Below are 17270 nucleotides of genomic sequence, written 5' to 3' on the forward strand. Positions count from 1 at the left end.
CAGTGTCACGGGCCAGCTTGCCGACAAATGATACTGTCAACAAATGGTTAACAAGTCCTGGAACTGTTTTTTTTTCCAATGTCAGGACTGCGCACTCTGTGTTTCGCTTTCCGCGAGATCCCCAAGCAAGACTACGAAGATTGGAGTGCCACCTACTACAAGGCCAGCACAGCCCTGCAGAACAGGGAGGCCAAGCTGGAGGAGGCAGCCGAACTGATTGAGATGAACTTCAATCTGATCGGCGCATCAGCCATCGAGGACAAGCTACAACATGTGAGTCATTGCAGGCATGATATGTTCCCTGATGGAAGTGGGTTTCAAATATTTTTAAATATTAACCAAAACAAAATTCAATTTGAAATTATTTTGATTATCATGTCTTTCACTGGAAATTAAAGCATTAAAATAAAAATTAATACCTGTCTACTCTAATGAATAACTTGAGATTTGTGGAAAAACTTGCCTGCATGTCCTAAGCTGCATTTCAAGCATATGGCAAGGTAGGATTGGGACATAGTGCAATATAAAAAAGGCAGCATCCCATTTATCCTGTCATTGGCAATTTGGTTGCTGTTGGATGTGGTTGAAATTAAAAAAGAAAAGATTGTAAAATTTACAAAATAAATCCAGGAAACATGGCTTGAAAATGGGAATAAGTTCTGTGATCAAAAGAAAGCACGAATCATGAAAAATGTTCCTTCCAGTTGAGCTTGTCCAACTAAACTTTGTACTGAGACCTGCTCCTGCCAGCAGTGTTCCTTTGCTTTTTCACGAATAGTCTGTGTTGACGAGGTGAATTTTTTACTTTTTAACTTATCATTAGGGTGTCCCAGAGACCATTGACTTGTTGATGAAGGCAGACATTAAACTGTGGGTGCTCACTGGAGACAAACAGGAAACAGCTATCAATGTTGGTAGGTACTGTTCAGCATTGAATTTCTAGAGGGTGAATTTCATTGTAACAGCACTCGTCACGAGTCCAAGCAAATAACCTTGACTTAATGGATTGACTTAAATTTGCTTTCCTGTACATTGTGACGAGGCAAACCCAACCAATGTGCGAGAGAACGTAAGTGTAAAGAAGATTTTCATTCTTGAGGCAGGACTTCAAAGCGAAGTACATGCCACAAAATTTTTACTGTAAGACTTGCTCGCAGGTAAAATGGGTTTAACACTTGCAAGTTCACATATCAGATGTGTGCCACACGATCACAGAGTTTGCAATGAATCATGAGGTCACATGGATTTGTCCAACCTTTTAGATCTGCTTTGATAGCCTGATGATGTTGATGACCAAAGTTGTAACAAATAATCCCCTCACTCTCCTTGTAGGTTATTCCTGTAAGCTGTTGACCCAGAACATGCCGTTGCTCGTGATCAATGAAAGTTCCCACGACGACACCAGAGAGACCCTTCAAAGACACATTCAAACATTCGGGGAAGACCTGGGCAAGCAAAATGACGTGGGCCTCATCATCGATGGCAAGGTAGACATTTATACTCAGCTTCACAGAGCAAAGTTAGACAATTTGAAGTAGATTTCAGAAACCTAACAAAGTCACTGAAATGGAGTGTTGGTGCACCACCCAAATGACACAGAAATGACTTCTGTCATCCTTGAGTGACAAAGTATTCTTCCTCGGAACCTTACACAATCCTCCAAGATCCATCACTCTGCCAAAAGCCAACAGCATATTCTGTGTCAAGATTGAAGGGTCATCAAGCCCAATGGAAGATAAGATTGTCTAGGCTTTACCTTCCCCAATCCAACAGAATCCTCTAAAACTGCCTAGAGGATTTTGATCCATGTGTATTTGAAGGAATAGGTATGCAAGGAAACCTTGTAAAATGACAACAGTGTGCCACGATGGCTTATGTTGGGTTTTGTGGGGTTTTTAACTCTCTGGACACATGTTTGCTAATTTGAAACTACTGAGACTCACTGACTTGGATGTAAACTTAGGCAAATTTATGTATTCAACTTGGGCAAATTTATGTATAAATATATTCATCATGCATTAACTTCTTGTTTCAATTCATGTTTTACATTAACCTGAAATATTCATTCCTATAATACTCACAGTACAACCAGTCACAAACATTATATTAGCTTTTGTAGAACTTCTTTGTCCAAAAACAGTGTTGTCCAATGTGTCCCTATATATTGGAATAGTCTGGACGATTCTCTCAAATCATCGGACACTCTTCATAGTTATACAAGAAAACTTAAACGTTCCTTTCTAATTACATACCAAAACATCGTAATGGGGGTAATAATGGCATTGATTATTATCTTACATCTTTTTTTGTGCTTTGTCTTCATGTGTGTCTCTCGTCTGTTTGTCTGACCGTAGGCTGGAGAACAAAAGTTGTTGCTTCACTCCAGACCTAGATGTTGCCGTAGGTTAAAGTTCAATTTAAATTAACTGTCATATCTCTATACATTGCACATGATGTGTCAGTGTGATTATATCATTGTATTACCCTTTGATGAACTATGGCAGCATTGAAATAAATGTAAATGTATATTCAAAATACCTCCTAGTATTCCTAAATGAAGAACATACAGTCTCTCACATCTTTTTGACTCCCCCCACCTTTCCGTTCACAGACCTTGATGTTTGCTCTGGACTTTGACATGAGGAAGGATTTCCTGGAGTTGGCCATGTCATGCAAAGCAGTTATATGTTGCCGGTGAGAGGCATTTTATAGAACGAATCAAATCATTTTACCGGGCCCGTGCTGGAGTGCATATTGGTATATGGGTTTTTTGTGTCCGTAGTGAGAAAAAGTACAAGTGTTGAAACTGATCCTCAGTCCTCATCCCGTCCTTGGGTATCAATATGAACACAAGTGATGGTCACAAAAAATGGTCTTCATTTACATCGGTTTTTTGATCCTACTAGAGCCAGTGGGGGATCCCCCTGCACGTTATTGTTGCAGTGGATTTGTTTGTTGTGCTGAATCTTCTTAAGTGTCTCCTCTGATGTCTTGCGGTAATTTGGACACCTATATTATGAGGATCAGGCATTCTGGACTCGTGAAATCTTAGTTTTTTTCCAAGCCGTGTCAGCTAAGATGCTAACTTTCTTCGTCGGCATATGTGCCCAGTGCACGGGCTGACGCACATGGGAGCATGAACTTTTCTTTCGTAGACTGACATCGAGAATAGTTCCCTTTGCTCTTCCACTCAAAGGTCATGTACCAACTAATGCTACATGCAACTGAAACACTTTCTTTTAGACTTTGTCACTTGTCACTAGAAAACTTTCATTTTCTTTGTGACTATCTGTACCTATTTAATATTCTGTTTAAGGGTCACCCCACGGCAGAAGGCGGAATTAGTTGAACTGGTCAAGCAGAGCGTCAAGGTGGTCACCCTGGCCATAGGGGATGGTGCCAACGATGTCGGCATGATACAGGTATGGACACATTAATGCTGAAAATTCGGCCCATTTTGACTGCAACTGTTTTTTTCCTCGGCATTTTGCCTACCACAAAAACTGGCCAGGCCAGCATGGCCAGTCAGCTGAGTGATTTTGCACACAGTAACGTACGTGAGAATGAAGTAGTCCCAATCGATGTCATGTATGTACAGTTCGGATTGCACGGGGCACGTGGCACTAAACTGCAAACACTACATTGTGGTGTTAGTTAAAATACTACCACGACCATACAATTGTCCTGTGTGCATGAAAAAAGTGAAGCTCTCGATATACCGTTAACACGCGTACACATTGATGGGCACTTGTTCTAGACTAACATTATTGCATGGTACATTAAAATGCTTGGCTTGGGCATGCGCTGTTATGTTAAGTTGTTGGATAGGCCGGTGGGTGTTGCCTTGCAACACTGACTGTGCTGCGCTTGCGATCATGTAGTGTGCATGGCGCGGGCCGGGCCGGGCCGCCGGTGCGCGGCGGGCTGAGTGTACGATATTCCCACATACACACAGTGCACGCACGCCCTGCATATGCATGCATGCCATGCATTTGGGTGGCGCAGCGCGGTGTTCCGGTTGAATGTGAACGATCATGGAACGATGTGTATGTCGCTTTCTGTGTCGATATGCAAGTGTAGGGCACTACGGCCCTAGAGAAAAAAAAGGACACTACCATCTTGGCGCTGAAACATGATCCCTTTTTGGAGGCACCACAGCCAAATGGGAGGGCACCGATTGCCGTGCCCGTCAGGCAATTCAAAGCCTGCAAAGCTATTAGTCAGAACAGGAATTTACCCAAACTCGCATGAAATTCATATCTAGTTGTCATGACATTATAGCGGCATTCTAAAGCTTGACTCCCCCGTCCCAGCTCAGTTTTTCTTCAAGTCGCTTTAAAACTTTGACAAAAAGCGAAATTTACCACTCACACCTACCTTACCTTTTCCTCTCCTTGTTACCAGGCTGCTGATGTGGGTATAGGCATCAGCGGCCGTGAGGGTCTCCAGGCAGCCAACTGCTCCGACTACTCCATCGCTCAGTTCCGCTTCCTCCACAAGCTCATGCTGGTGCACGGCGTGTGGAGCTACAACCGCCTGTCCAAGGTCATCCTGTATTCCTTCTATAAAAATATCTGCCTCTACATCATGGAGGTGAGTACGAAAGTTGGATGAGCCCCAAGTTAGATCAGATTCACCGTTGAGGAGATGCTGTCCAAAGCACAGGCTGTGCACAGTCCACCAGGCTTTTAAAGTTTGACAAAGAACATGAAATAGCGGTTGTGTAGTGTTGCTTGTTTACCTGAGGAAGCTTTGTGTGTCCCAGCTGGCGAAAAAAGTTTTTGTGGAAAAAAACCACAAACTTTGCATTTTACTGAGAAGTAGTTATACAAATTTTTAGGGACATTTGAATATTTGGAATGTTAAGTTAACCTCAATAGAAAATAGAGTGGTTTAAATTTTGTATGCTTTGCTTGCTTTTAGCCTTTTAGCTTTAATGAAATTAACTATGCTTGGAACACTCCAGTAGGAAGAAAAAGTGCTTGTAAAAGTAAGACTCATGGCTTTCGTCGGGATTTGTCTGTTCTCAAGAGTGACCATTTCGAAAGAGAACACCAGAAACACCACAGTCTTTTGCAAATAAGATGTGTTTTCCAAACGAGCATCTAATGAAGAAGCTGGTGAGGATTGGAGTAACCCTTTGCCCATACATGCAGAGTGGTGTCTCCAGTTGTCAGCTGTAGCAATCCAGCATTTTGTTTCTGGCCAGTTTCATCAAGTATTCTTTGTATTTTTTTCTCCTGCAGTTCTGGTTTGCCATTGTGAATGGCTGGTCAGGACAAATCCTGTTCAACCAGTGGTGCATCGGCATCTACAACTTGGTGAGTCGGACCAAATGAGAAATGGAATAAATTGATTAGGCATCCGCTGTTATCTCCAGGCACAACCTGTTCCTTTTCAGGTTGTTCAGTTGGCCAACTTGTTTGGATGCGTACAGTAAAAAGTCAGGGTGTTTCATCGTCGTCCATATCTTTTTTTAATTTTTATTATTTTTTAGTATTTCCTCTTCTCATTATAAATATTACAAAAAAAAAGAAAGCTTGTGTAAGGCCTGCCATTCTATAATACTACACACAATAAAGCATGTGGTTCAGGCTACCAAACAAACAAAGACAAGAACAAAATCGAATACACATTAGGAAACATGACTCACAGTAGAAAGTATGTACAAGTTGCGAATGTAAAAACATAATGTGAAATGTACGTCTTGCCTAAAGTGTCTGGGAAATCTTAAGCTCACTCTTTTGCAGATAAATGTTGCCAGGTGAATTCGCTCCGGAAGTCATCTGTAAACCACTGATTGGCTTTATCTCCCTTCATCTTTTGCCCTAGGCCTTCACTGCTTTGCCTCCATTTGCCATTGGTCTCTTTGATCGTAATATCAGCGTGGAGAGCATGCAGCGATTCCCCCAGCTCTACAAGCCTTCCCAGAACTCGGAGTACTTCAACTCCAAGGTTGGTGGAGTTCGACTCATTCTGTGCAGAGCCAACCTGCACGTCCATAAATGCCCTGTAGACCAAACCCCTGCGATAAGAAAAAGTGCTATGAAGTGTAAGCTGTGTGTGCTCACTTATATTCTTTTGTATGAGTTTTGGTTTAAACTTTGATACTTGGATGGTTTCTGTATACTCTATACGTTACCAACTGCTACATGTATACAACCGCAAGTTCGCAACCTTATACAATTGCATATTGTTGGCTTAGTTTTGGGGATATGCTAATAGAGAGAAAGACCTCATATAAAAGTTACACAGTGCTATGGAATATGATTCAAAGGCACCTGATGCCTGTTTGGTATATTATGTGGACTTGTTTTTGAATCTTAATAGTCAGCAGATGGGCATTCGTTCCTAATCCACTTGTTTCATACATACTCACACGGTATATCAGACATCTGTGGAGGCTGACTGTTTATTTGTATACATGGCCTGTTGTAGCAACTGTCTCTCCACGGACGAGCTTTGGAGTGTGGCTAATTATTACTTGGCTGTTACAAATTTTAAACAAATGTTGTCCAAATGACAGTGTAGAATCAGTATATGTTGCAATTGGCTGTATTTGAAGTTGCTTTTTGAGTCTCTGGCAAGTGGTTAAAGCACAGTGCTTTTGCTCAGTTGATAAATGGTTTATTGTTGGACCAGATCTGTCTGGTGCATAACAGAAGAGGAGGTGCCCAGGCCGTTATCGCATTAAGGGGACAAATGATTTTGTTAGAAAATTTGTGGGAACAAGAATTGGTACCCGTAATGACTCTGTAGCCGATATTACAAAACTTTATCCAATGGTGTAACTCCACTTACGCCACATTTTATTGTGTAAGTTGCGCAACAAATAAAGAGTGATTTCATGAAACCTGAGCACTGTTGAAGTCCGCGACTTAAATAACAATTTAAGGCGTAACTTACGCAGTCAATTTAGGCGGCATGAGTTGCGCCAAACAAAATGAAAATGAATGATTTGACTAGTTTATCGTGTTTGGTTGAGCCTCATCATTGCTGGACTCAAGGCTAATAGGAGAAATGTGCAACTTTGTTGTAGAAGGTAATGAAAAACTTGTTTGGCTGTGAGAACTGCAAGATTTTCTGATGGAAAACAGACGAAAACTTTTTCAAAATGGCAGGTGGAGGTAATACAACAACTGGTTGATGACTGTTGTGATATTGGAAAGTAACAGCCGTCATAAAAGCAGTAATTTGATATTATTAAATCTTGGCGCAGCTATGCAGCTTTTCGTGAAATCAAACGTAAGTATATTATTCAGCTACGGCATAAATTAGTGGCATAAGACTTATGCCATATTTCGTGAAATTGGCTGCTGGTATCCCAAAAACATCTGTGTGTCAACAAGTGTGTACTCTCCACAACCACAAACAAATAGTGCGTGATCTTCTTAACATTGATTGTATGCTCTCAACCTTCATCCCAGGTGTTCTGGATGTGGACCACCAATGCCGTCTACCACTCCTTGCTTATCTTCTGGTTTGTGGTTGGTGCCCTCTACCAAGATGTCGCATTCCCCGACGGCAAACTAGGCGGGCATCTATTCATGGGGAACATGGCATACACGGTGAGATACTGACATGTCTTGATTAAACAGACAATATAAGGCAAGAGACTGCTTCGCTGAAGTCATCGGCACGTTCTGAAGAAACTTAAAACCGTCTGTTTTATTATGTCTCTGTTTTTTGTCTTGACAGAAAAAATCCTTAACTTTTTCCCTTTCTGTTGCAGTATGTGCTTATTGTAGTCACCTTGAAAGCGGGTCTAACAATGGATGCCTGGAGCTGGGTGAGTGAAGATTGGAGATTGATTTGAGTTGAACAGCACTCATCAGCCTCATTAGCATGTCAGACGTTAGAATATTAGTTGAACTGCCAAGAGATTGTCGCGGTGTGCATTACTTTAAAATTTCTTTGTTCATCTTTGTGTTATAAATGTTGTGCAAGGGCCCAGTCATTTTTCCTACATGGTTTATTTGACATTTTGAATTCAAAAAAGCCACATCCACTCATGGAGATCCCTGCTTACCGCCTTCCACATTAGCGATGTTGCTGATTTTGCCGGTGTCTCAACTCTCAACTTTGGGCAAGATCCTTGGCTGTGTTGAGTACAGGACTATGGCTTCTGTCTAGAACCCCCGAACAAACGCACTGACACAATTAGAGGAGCCACGAACACGGCTTGGTAGCTCAGTTGGTAGGGCACTGGCAAGTTTTTTCGGAGGTTGCAGGTTCCGAATCCCACCTGTCATCTTTGTAATTACCCTACCAATGAGTTACGTGCAGCACTTCATCAAAAAGTCTTGATTAACCAACAATTTTATTATCGTCTTGGATATCCCTTGCAGCCCGTCCACTTCTCCATGTGGTTTAGCATCATCGCCTGGTTCATCTTCCTCGGCATCTACTCGGCTTTATTCCCCGCCGTCAAGATGGCCTCCGACATGACTGGACAGGTGAGAGACAGCACCACAATTATTCAGCTCTTCCACATCTTCTTGTTGTCAAGTTACCCCTTCCCCCCCCCGGTGAAAAGCAAAACAGTGATGGTTGTTTCCACATGCATAAAACAAAAGTGTGTGGCTTAAGGTTAAAAGATACAACTGTAACTAGCAGTAGCAACGAAAATAAAATCTCCACCTGAAAGGAGTTTGGTATTCCAACAGTGCATGCTCAAAATGAAGCAGAGGTCATTCGGTAACAGCAAAAACATGCATAAAGGATGGCCTCATCAGCACGGTTGTCTGCAGACTCACACGCCTTGAGCATGTTGCTATTTGCGTGCTTTGTTCTTGAATGACCTTGCTTCTTTGAAAGAATGAACTTGGTCATTCTCGTGGTTGCCAAGAGTTCTTGGCAGAATTCTGATTCAGCGCTGTTACTAACCACACCAAATCAGTGTTGTAGTCAAGTAGTTTTTGAGTATCGAGTTCACTGCCAAATATTGAACTGGTAACATGAGAATAAAGGTTTAATAAAAATGAACTTTTTATGACAAAAGTACTGAGCCATGTCCTTCGGAGTACTGTTGCCCTTAAAACTTATTATTGTTGACGAAACTGGGAGTGTCTGAAGTCTTACATTTATTTTGCACTGTTACCTTTGTGTATTTCTCATCAAATGTCCATGTTCTCAGGCTTTGGTCCCATCTTTCCAATGACATATTTGGCAGTGACTTTGGTGCTGCAGAAGCACTCAAATACCACACTGCACTCAACAAGTTTCCATTTTCTGTTGCGCTCCTCTAGGCCCACATGGTGCTTGCTTGTGGCATTTTCTGGATGCTTCTCTTCCTCATTCCTGTCGTCGCTTTATGGCGTGACGTAGCCTGGAAAGCGTAAGAAAACCTGTTTATCATTTGCACCTGTGTTACTGCCTGTGGAAAGAGCTTTTAGCTTAACGCTCATGAGATGATGTGGAGATACAAATGTAACACGTGAAGTTGCTGTTTAGGTTAAGTTTTTAACCTAGATACACTGGCCGTCATTGTGACTGTTCTTAGATGAAAGAAAGGAGAGAGTACAAGTTAACTATGTAAAATCATCTAAACTACAAAGTACTGCTTAGATAAATAGACCAATAATATAATGACATCAAACTGTTTTCTTGTATGCTTCCCTGTGGTAGTGATATCAGATACGATCCAGCCCCCCTGTAAACAAAGCATGAAGTAATTATGTTTTGGGTCTGTTTTTATCTTTAATGCTTCGAAAAGCCATAGAATTCCTTCGACCATAGATGATATATGGGATACTATCAAAAAACTATTTTTCCTTTTATGATGTACAATAAGAATTTTTATGCCTCTTATAGAAATTCTAGCATTCTTAAAGTGCTGACATAAATATTCACAAGTACTTCCACAGTTTTATGACATTTTCATAACAAGGATGATTCTTTGCAAATTCTGTGCCCATTTTGCAAAATTTGAAGTTCATGTTTCTTCATCTGGTTCAGGTTCAAACGAACTCTTTTCAAGAGCCTCGCTGAGGAGGTCAAGGAAGCTGAGGTCAAGCATATTGACCCTACTGCCATAATCCAGCGGTCTGTCAAAAAGAGGTTTGTCATGACCATTGGACTGTTCCATATTTCAGTTTGGGGGTTACTAGAGTTTATTGATTGTTTAATTTGTCATAACATTCATCACATGATGTAACAGTAAGGAAATAAACTAAAAGGAAAGCTGGTATACTAATAAACTGACACGTTAACTAGTGAAGGTTTTACTTACATTGCATTTTCTTTTATCAACAAAAAGGTAACTCAGAAATACCCTGTTGAACATCAAAAAAAGTTTTTTAAATATTTATAGAAACGTACCAGATTACAATGAAGCTCAAATCATGCAACCTTTCTCCTCGTTGAATTGTGCTAGTTCCTTCTCTTTGCCGTTTTTATGACCAATTTATACTCAAAAGTGTGACAATTTTCAAATCACATTTTGTCAAATTTTAGTATTGACTTTGCTCATTCATTTTTTTTTCAATAATTGGAATACAATTAGTATTCATGCTATATCTACTAAAGCTTCACATGGGTAAGATGAACATTAATCAGAAATCACTGACGAGCACAAACACTCCATCATACTGCACCGCCGCACAGAGGTACTGATGAATTCTGGGAAAGGTCACAAGTTTTCCTCCGGGTTGGTTCAACGCTGAACTCCCATCGAGCTTGCAATTTCCATGGTCACAGTTACCTATGTCTCTATTGCCTATGTACTCTACATCTCCTCTTAACCTGCGACTGTTTCACTTCTTCACTGTTTTACCCAATTTGGAATCTTGCAGCCCACCTCAAAAAGTAGCAGAGATTACAATTGCTAGCAAGTGTTTACATTTTCAGCATGCAAGTGCATTTGTCCCAACACAGAAAGTCACAATGGCATCTTATGCAGCAGCCTGTATTCCATAGCATGTCGCAATGCATAGGCAAATACGTCAGTAATTTTACACCGATTCTTTTTCATAAATGGTGGTGAATGACACAATGGCATTTTACGCATCCGCGCACCTTACAGTTCCAAATTCAGCACCAGAAAAAGGCTGAATGGTTTGCTTCATTTGATATTGTCTTGTTCCATTGTGTACTTTTTAGAAACGGCTCACCTGAAAATGTTCATTGAGCCTGACAAAATTTGTCCTTGATGGGTTTTTCTCACAGAAGCATGGCAAATGCATTATGCAACAGAACTTTTCTGTAACACTGAATATTGAGGTTATTGCTAGTGCAGAATGCACAAATCAGTTGTTTTAAAAACAGTTGAAAACCATCTGTAAAATGTTTCTGGAGGTGTTTGGAAGTTTTCTCCTTATTTGGCCTGATTAGTCATTCTCGAAGTAAGTAGATTTGAGATTTTTTTAATTGACTTTTCTTAGATTACATGCAATTGGCGGCAAGGCAGCGCATGGGTAAGATAAGAGAGGGTTTCCAAGAAAGTGAAATTTTGGCACGTTGGCGCTCCATACCTGACTGGGAATGTATTCATTAATGGCATGTGTGTATTCATGAATGGTAGGACTTTTTGTTCACCTCTGGGATAAGTAGAGGGCAATTAACTTTCAAGATTGTAGCAGAAATGAATTGTAGCACAAAGAATTATCTTTTGATCTTGTAAGATGGATGGAGGATGTTCAAGAATTTGTAAGCGCAAACACTAATCTGTGCATGGTTTGTGAAAAATTGTATCATTTGAGTACAATGCATACCCGGTTTATAGGTTGCTCTCACTAACCCACATGATCTAATGTACATCTGCCATTGCCATTGGCAAAGACTATGGTGCTACATACAGTAGAATAGTTGGCATTAATTCAAATCTCCACTAAAGTGGAAAGATTGGTATGATAAGACGTTGCACAAGTGGTGACCGTTGTGCCATTTGATAAAGAATTCATGCTTGTTTTACAAGCTAATAGAAGCCTCCTCGTCCAGTTCCCCAGGATGTCTGGTTGCACACCAAACTTTAAACTACTGCAGTGGTGGCCGATCTCATAAACGTTATGGTCGCGTGGTACTTCAGCTCCTGTTGGCCGTACTCTTTACTTGGGTTGTGAAGTTTAGCGGGCCAACGGCACATCATACAACCTGGCCAGATTTCACCTGGCGGCCTGGGTCTTCTGCATTAACCCTAACCCTACATAATACTACAAATTACTACTTGCAGTCAAATGTAGTAATCAGTGCTGCCGCTTGTAAGAAGGCATGACCGTATTGTTCTCTGAAGCCATAAAATACAATAGAAAAGACAATGTACCATACAGTACTGTGGCACTATGGCTTTATTGTTCTCTGTACGAGTAACAATGGAAGGAACCTAGCCAGAAGTAGTAATTTGTAGCACTAGGTCCTTCAGGCTCAGGCTACCACTTAGTACATCGCAGTACTGAGTACTGTAAGCCAAACAAATGCTTGGCGGTTAGGGTTAATAGATTCAAACAGAGACTGTAATGGCAAGCTTTAATTGAATAGCCTCTTATGTAATCACCTTGCAACCTATGTAGTAACGAGTAACATTTACTGAAAATAACTGCAGTGATGTTACTTGCACTGATCTAGTGTGCCACCTTCATGGAAATAGCATGGTCTTGTCATTTCATGCCCATTCATAACCCCAAACATTTGTGTGTTACATAATCCATGTTTACATCGCTTCATGCCACTCAGTAAACATTGCCTGATACCATACAAGTGTCTTGTTCCCTTCCATGAACGTTTTTTCAGCTGTTAGTTCATTTAAATGATTAACTAATTTTTCAGGACAATGTCTGTTGGCCCACAGATTGTCAAACAATTTGCATTTCTCTGTATTTGTGTACATTTTGCATGCAATTCTGGGAACCCTGGGAGTGTCTCGGTGGTCCGTTTTTAATGGTGCGAAAAATATGACACTGACCATCATCTGCATGTGCCTGTGCATGTCTGCCCAACTTGCATCAGGGGCAAATGACAACATGTAATGTGCAAGCCAGACAGATCTCAAGCCTTGCATCAAGACAGAGGCGGTAGTTTTCTTTTGATAATTGGTAGAGGTATCCACAAATGGTGTGTCTCTGTTGGATTCTGTTACAGCTTCACCGAGACATCGAGACTGCTGAACAAGTTGTTTAAGAGAACGCCCAGCTCTTCACGACGCGTCACGGAACAGTACGATCTCTCACAGCGTAAGTCAGGATGTAGCAAACATTTATGACCATTGTTAAAATATCAGTAAAATTGGAAAAGAGAGGCATTGGCCATTTCCTTTGTACGTTATCACAGTGGCCACATTAGTTCATACTAATCTCACTTGTGTGAGTTGATCACAATAATGATGTAAATTTGTCCAACTATTTGGCTTTTTATTACAGATGGATATGCCTTTTCGCAAGAGGAGCACGGAGCCATAGCACAGGTAACGTACAACATATTTAGTCCTTCTTGTATTCCAGGTTGACAAATTTCAGTTTGAAGAATCCCTGACCTATTTCTTTAGCCCAGAGAGTAGGTGATACGTTGGAAAGCTTGCTTTTACAATCAGACAATTGGTGGCAGTGGCCCGTAGAAAATATCTTTCGACTTGTTTCATTCCAAAAGTAAGTTGGTAAGTCTCTTACAAGAAGGCAACATTTTCGTAGTTTTGGACAAATTTATGTTCATTCTTGTGTGACACCTGTATGAAGTTAACTGTTTTTTTTACATTTTGTCTTCAATGTATACATTTTGTTTTGCCTTGAGTAAGTCTTGCCAATCTGAGAAAGGCGTATATGCCACTGCAACAAACTCTGCAAAATGTATCCAACAAGGCACAGAAAAAAAAGGTACTTTCCAGTTCCTCCCTTTGCCAAGTCAGTAACCTGCAAAGTTATGCGTGATCTATAAAACTCTTGTCTTGTTTTCTGAATCTAAGGCGGAGGTCATCAGGGTTTTTGACTCAACAAAGCGTCCACAGGGAGCAGTGGTGATCCAGGAAAACCGATGATTCCATGAGACATCAGGGCCATTCCGGACTTCCTTTTTGAGATGAGTTTGTTAACAATCCTGCTACCTAACTGAAACTCACTCCTTGTAGGAATCTTAGAATAAACTAGAGTGGTAGTTTTGTATGAGAGATCCTCCTGAGAAAACTATTAGATAAGTACTTGTCAGTGGTGATATATTTTCAGAGCAGTCTTCAGCAGAATATTGTGAATGAAAACTTGGTCATTGCTACTCAGTATGTGCATGTTCAATCTATTTTTCACTCATGTAGCGCAGGTCCAGCTGTTTGTACAAACAAGGAACAGGGTTGTTCAAGGACCATTGGTTGCCCAGTTGTTGGTTAGTGACGTACCTTGAACCTCGGCTCCAATAGTGAAGTTCAGAGGTCTCTAGTCAAACTAATCATTGGCTAATCATTGTCCAGGCTCCCTGCTGTACACTGTGACATGGACAGCAGTTGGTAACTAGTGATGTGACCAAATATAGTTGGCTGGGCTTATATAACTACCCATTTAGTTCAGCTTCACACTGTTGACTAGCCTGCATTTGATCAGAGCATAAAAGGCAAACTGTGCTTAACATGTAATTCTTTATCAGACTTGCTCATTGTATTGGCTTATATCAAGATCATACTCCGTCAACGGCCCTTGGTTTTCCCAGCCCTTGATTGGTTGGTTACTTTCTATTTGTGCACAAAGCAGCAAGCGTTAACCACTTCGCGCCATGGTTAGTTATCAATGTTGATGATGCTGGGCCAGGATAATTATCATTTTTTCTGTTTTCAAAATTCTTCAAATATATTCAAATAAATATACAGACGTTTTATACCCACATGCAGTAATCTTTAGAACCTACTCTAAGTTGACAGGTGACCTTCATTGACGCCCGAGTGTTTCGGCCAGGCCCGCGGCCTTGTAAAAAGAGCCCAAATTGTGCGATATTATATGACTGTCTTTTGTTCTCGAACCTGGCTCAGTGCACTGCTGACCTCTTTTCAATAGGGGCCAGATTAGCGTGCAGAAGTGCTGTGTGGCTCATCGCTGCGGTGGTGGAGCGCTTTTGTCCCCGGTGGTAATCCGCTCGCTCTAAACACCCCAAACTGTGGTATACTGTTTCGAAACAAGGCTGGATTATTTCCACTTTTGAGAGTGACAAATGTTGGTAATGCCTAGGGGCCATGTTTTTAATCAGCCCAAAGGCACGTGATGTCTTTTTATACTTCAAAGATTCAGTTTACTGAGGTCAAAGGTTAAACAATAAATGGTGTTCTCATTTGTGATGGTGAACATATAAGAGGGGAAACCTTGGACACTGTCGTGGAAGTGACACTAGCACATCGTGGACATGCCTCCAAAATATGCTGGAAATTCTATGTTTTGTAAGAGACATGGACAAAGCATGGACATTTCTCGTTTATCTTAAAAGGGTTGTTCCATGCTTTGCCATGGAATAGGACATTGCTGTATTCTCAAGATTTTGTAGCTGCCAATATCAGCTGCTGTTTTTTCTCTGCCCTGCGATTGACTAATATTTCCTGCCTGAAATGTGGCAACTATTTAAGATTAGAAATATTGTGGGAAATGTGAAATTGTTTCTGTAGAATGTGTGCATACAATTTGATTTGAGATGTAAGAATATAATATAGTATGATTTGTACAAACTTGAATGAAGTACAGGAGTAGGATCATTTTGTCTGTTATTCAGAGCTGCACGTAATCTTAGATGATTTAAACTGTGAGTTGTACATACAAAAGTATAGATTTAACAACCATCTAAATATGTCTTAGCCTAAAATCAACCAGATTTGTAGCATTTATTTAACTGCCAGGGTGACGAAATTCCCAGTTCAAGGCCAAGAATCCAGGGTGTTTGAACTGAAACCAACCATTTTGGGTCCTACCAACAGGGAAGTATGGTACAAGGGTAGAAGATATGAACTTGAATTTCGTATGCAAAATCTTACTCTTGCCAGAGGAAGTCATTATGTCATGGCTGAACCTTGTACCAGTTTACATAAGGGACCTGACACAGTACTCTTCTCCATCTTGTTTGTTATACAAAACCACTTAATTTCTTAAAATTCCAATCCTGCTCTCTCAAAGCACAAATGTGAGCTTATTTAACATTAAACACTTGCAATGGTTAAATGTAACCCCAAATTAGAATTTTACTGATATTCTTCTTGTTTACATTTATTCTTTGTATTTCATTTTTATGCAGCCCATGCATAAAGGAGCAAAGAGATGATTTGAGCTGGGAATCATCTTCATGATTCTAAGGTCAAATAACCAGAGAAAATAACATTGCACACAAGACAAAAATCTATTTATAATGCTTATTTTTTATGTCACCGATTAAAGATTTTCTAACGGTATATACATGTATGTTTTGGTTTTCTCTCGACCCTTTTATTCATTTATTCAAATTTTATGCATGATGGAGTCTTATGCAAAGTTTTGAATTGGGCAACAATACATTGTCCCTTTCACTTATGTCTTCAAAGCAAGATATTGAACGCATGCTATGTGGTTTTGCTTCTGAGATCCCCAAGCCTTCAGTTCAGCTGCTATTGCATTAAAAGACCCCAGTAATATATTTTCAGGCATTATGTTAAGAAAGGATTTGTATTTTCCAAGAGATTATCTGATGTACATATCTATGCCCATTTTTTTGTTTGAAGTGCAATTTTGCCTTTCATATTGTTTGTACAGTGTGACTTTTGATTCTCAAGTACAAAGGTACATTCCTGTTTTTTTCCAGTTTAACCAAGATGAGCAGTCAGAAGAACATTAAAATCTAATTTTGGTGCACTTTTTGCAGCTGATATAAAATTCATTTAGCCTTTTTCACGCATCACACCCATAGTTCCAATGTATACCTTTGTAGTTTTCTTTTTAAAGTTACCACTAGGAAACAATACCTATCAAAATGTCAACAAGAAATTCAACTTTCCATATTTGTGTAACAGATGAGCTTTTATATAGTAATGTCCCATCGTCATTGTTCATAGCATCAATGAAATATAAGAATTGTAATCTTATTTATGCCACTGAGAGCCTTGTGCTCCACGTATAATGCAGGTCATGTAAAATCCTAATCATTGTTATCTCCGGATTAATTTGTAACATTGTTAAGAGATATACGAATGTAACAGAACACTGTAGATGTTTCAGATTGTGCAAAAAGTGTCAAATAAATTAATGTCTGCAAAGATTGCATGCTCTTGTGCGTCTTGTTTCATTAACATCACTGAGTAGAATTACATTGGTGCTGTAGTGTGCTGCTCGGTTTTTAACAGGGAATCTTTC

At 40.3% G+C, this 17270-nt stretch overlaps 1 protein-coding gene across 9 annotated transcripts in view; it reads left to right on the top strand.

Annotated features, from left to right (window-relative positions):
* The window catches only part of LOC110976158 (putative phospholipid-transporting ATPase IA), a 37102-nt gene extending 19922 nt beyond the window's left edge, over nt 1–17180 (top strand). For 5 of the 9 annotated variants that reach the window (XM_022229218.2, XM_022229215.2, XM_087133051.1 and 2 more), the window contains 18 exons: nt 86–273; nt 824–914; nt 1333–1487; nt 2612–2694; nt 3317–3422; nt 4405–4593; nt 5247–5321; nt 5833–5955; nt 7428–7568; nt 7733–7789; nt 8349–8456; nt 9249–9337; nt 9958–10059; nt 10505–10537; nt 11382–11414; nt 13075–13166; nt 13353–13396; nt 13892–17180. In XM_022229218.2, the coding sequence (XP_022084910.1) occupies nt 86–273; nt 824–914; nt 1333–1487; nt 2612–2694; nt 3317–3422; nt 4405–4593; nt 5247–5321; nt 5833–5955; nt 7428–7568; nt 7733–7789; nt 8349–8456; nt 9249–9337; nt 9958–10059; nt 10505–10537; nt 11382–11414; nt 13075–13166; nt 13353–13396; nt 13892–13963 (1781 nt within the window). In that variant the 3' untranslated portion in view covers nt 13964–17180. The remainder of the gene's footprint in view (nt 1–85; nt 274–823; nt 915–1332; nt 1488–2611; nt 2695–3316; nt 3423–4404; nt 4594–5246; nt 5322–5832; nt 5956–7427; nt 7569–7732; nt 7790–8348; nt 8457–9248; nt 9338–9957; nt 10060–10504; nt 10538–11381; nt 11415–13074; nt 13167–13352; nt 13397–13891) is intronic. The other 4 variants (XM_087133053.1, XM_022229216.2, XM_022229217.2 and 1 more) reach the window with 3 other exon arrangements.
* The last annotated feature ends 90 nt before the right edge of the window (nt 17181–17270 follow it).

This window comes from Acanthaster planci, linkage group LG02, assembly GCF_054643075.1.
Source record: "Acanthaster planci isolate LZ-2023a linkage group LG02, COTS_SCS, whole genome shotgun sequence".
Lineage (NCBI taxonomy): Eukaryota > Metazoa > Echinodermata > Asteroidea > Valvatida > Acanthasteridae > Acanthaster > Acanthaster planci.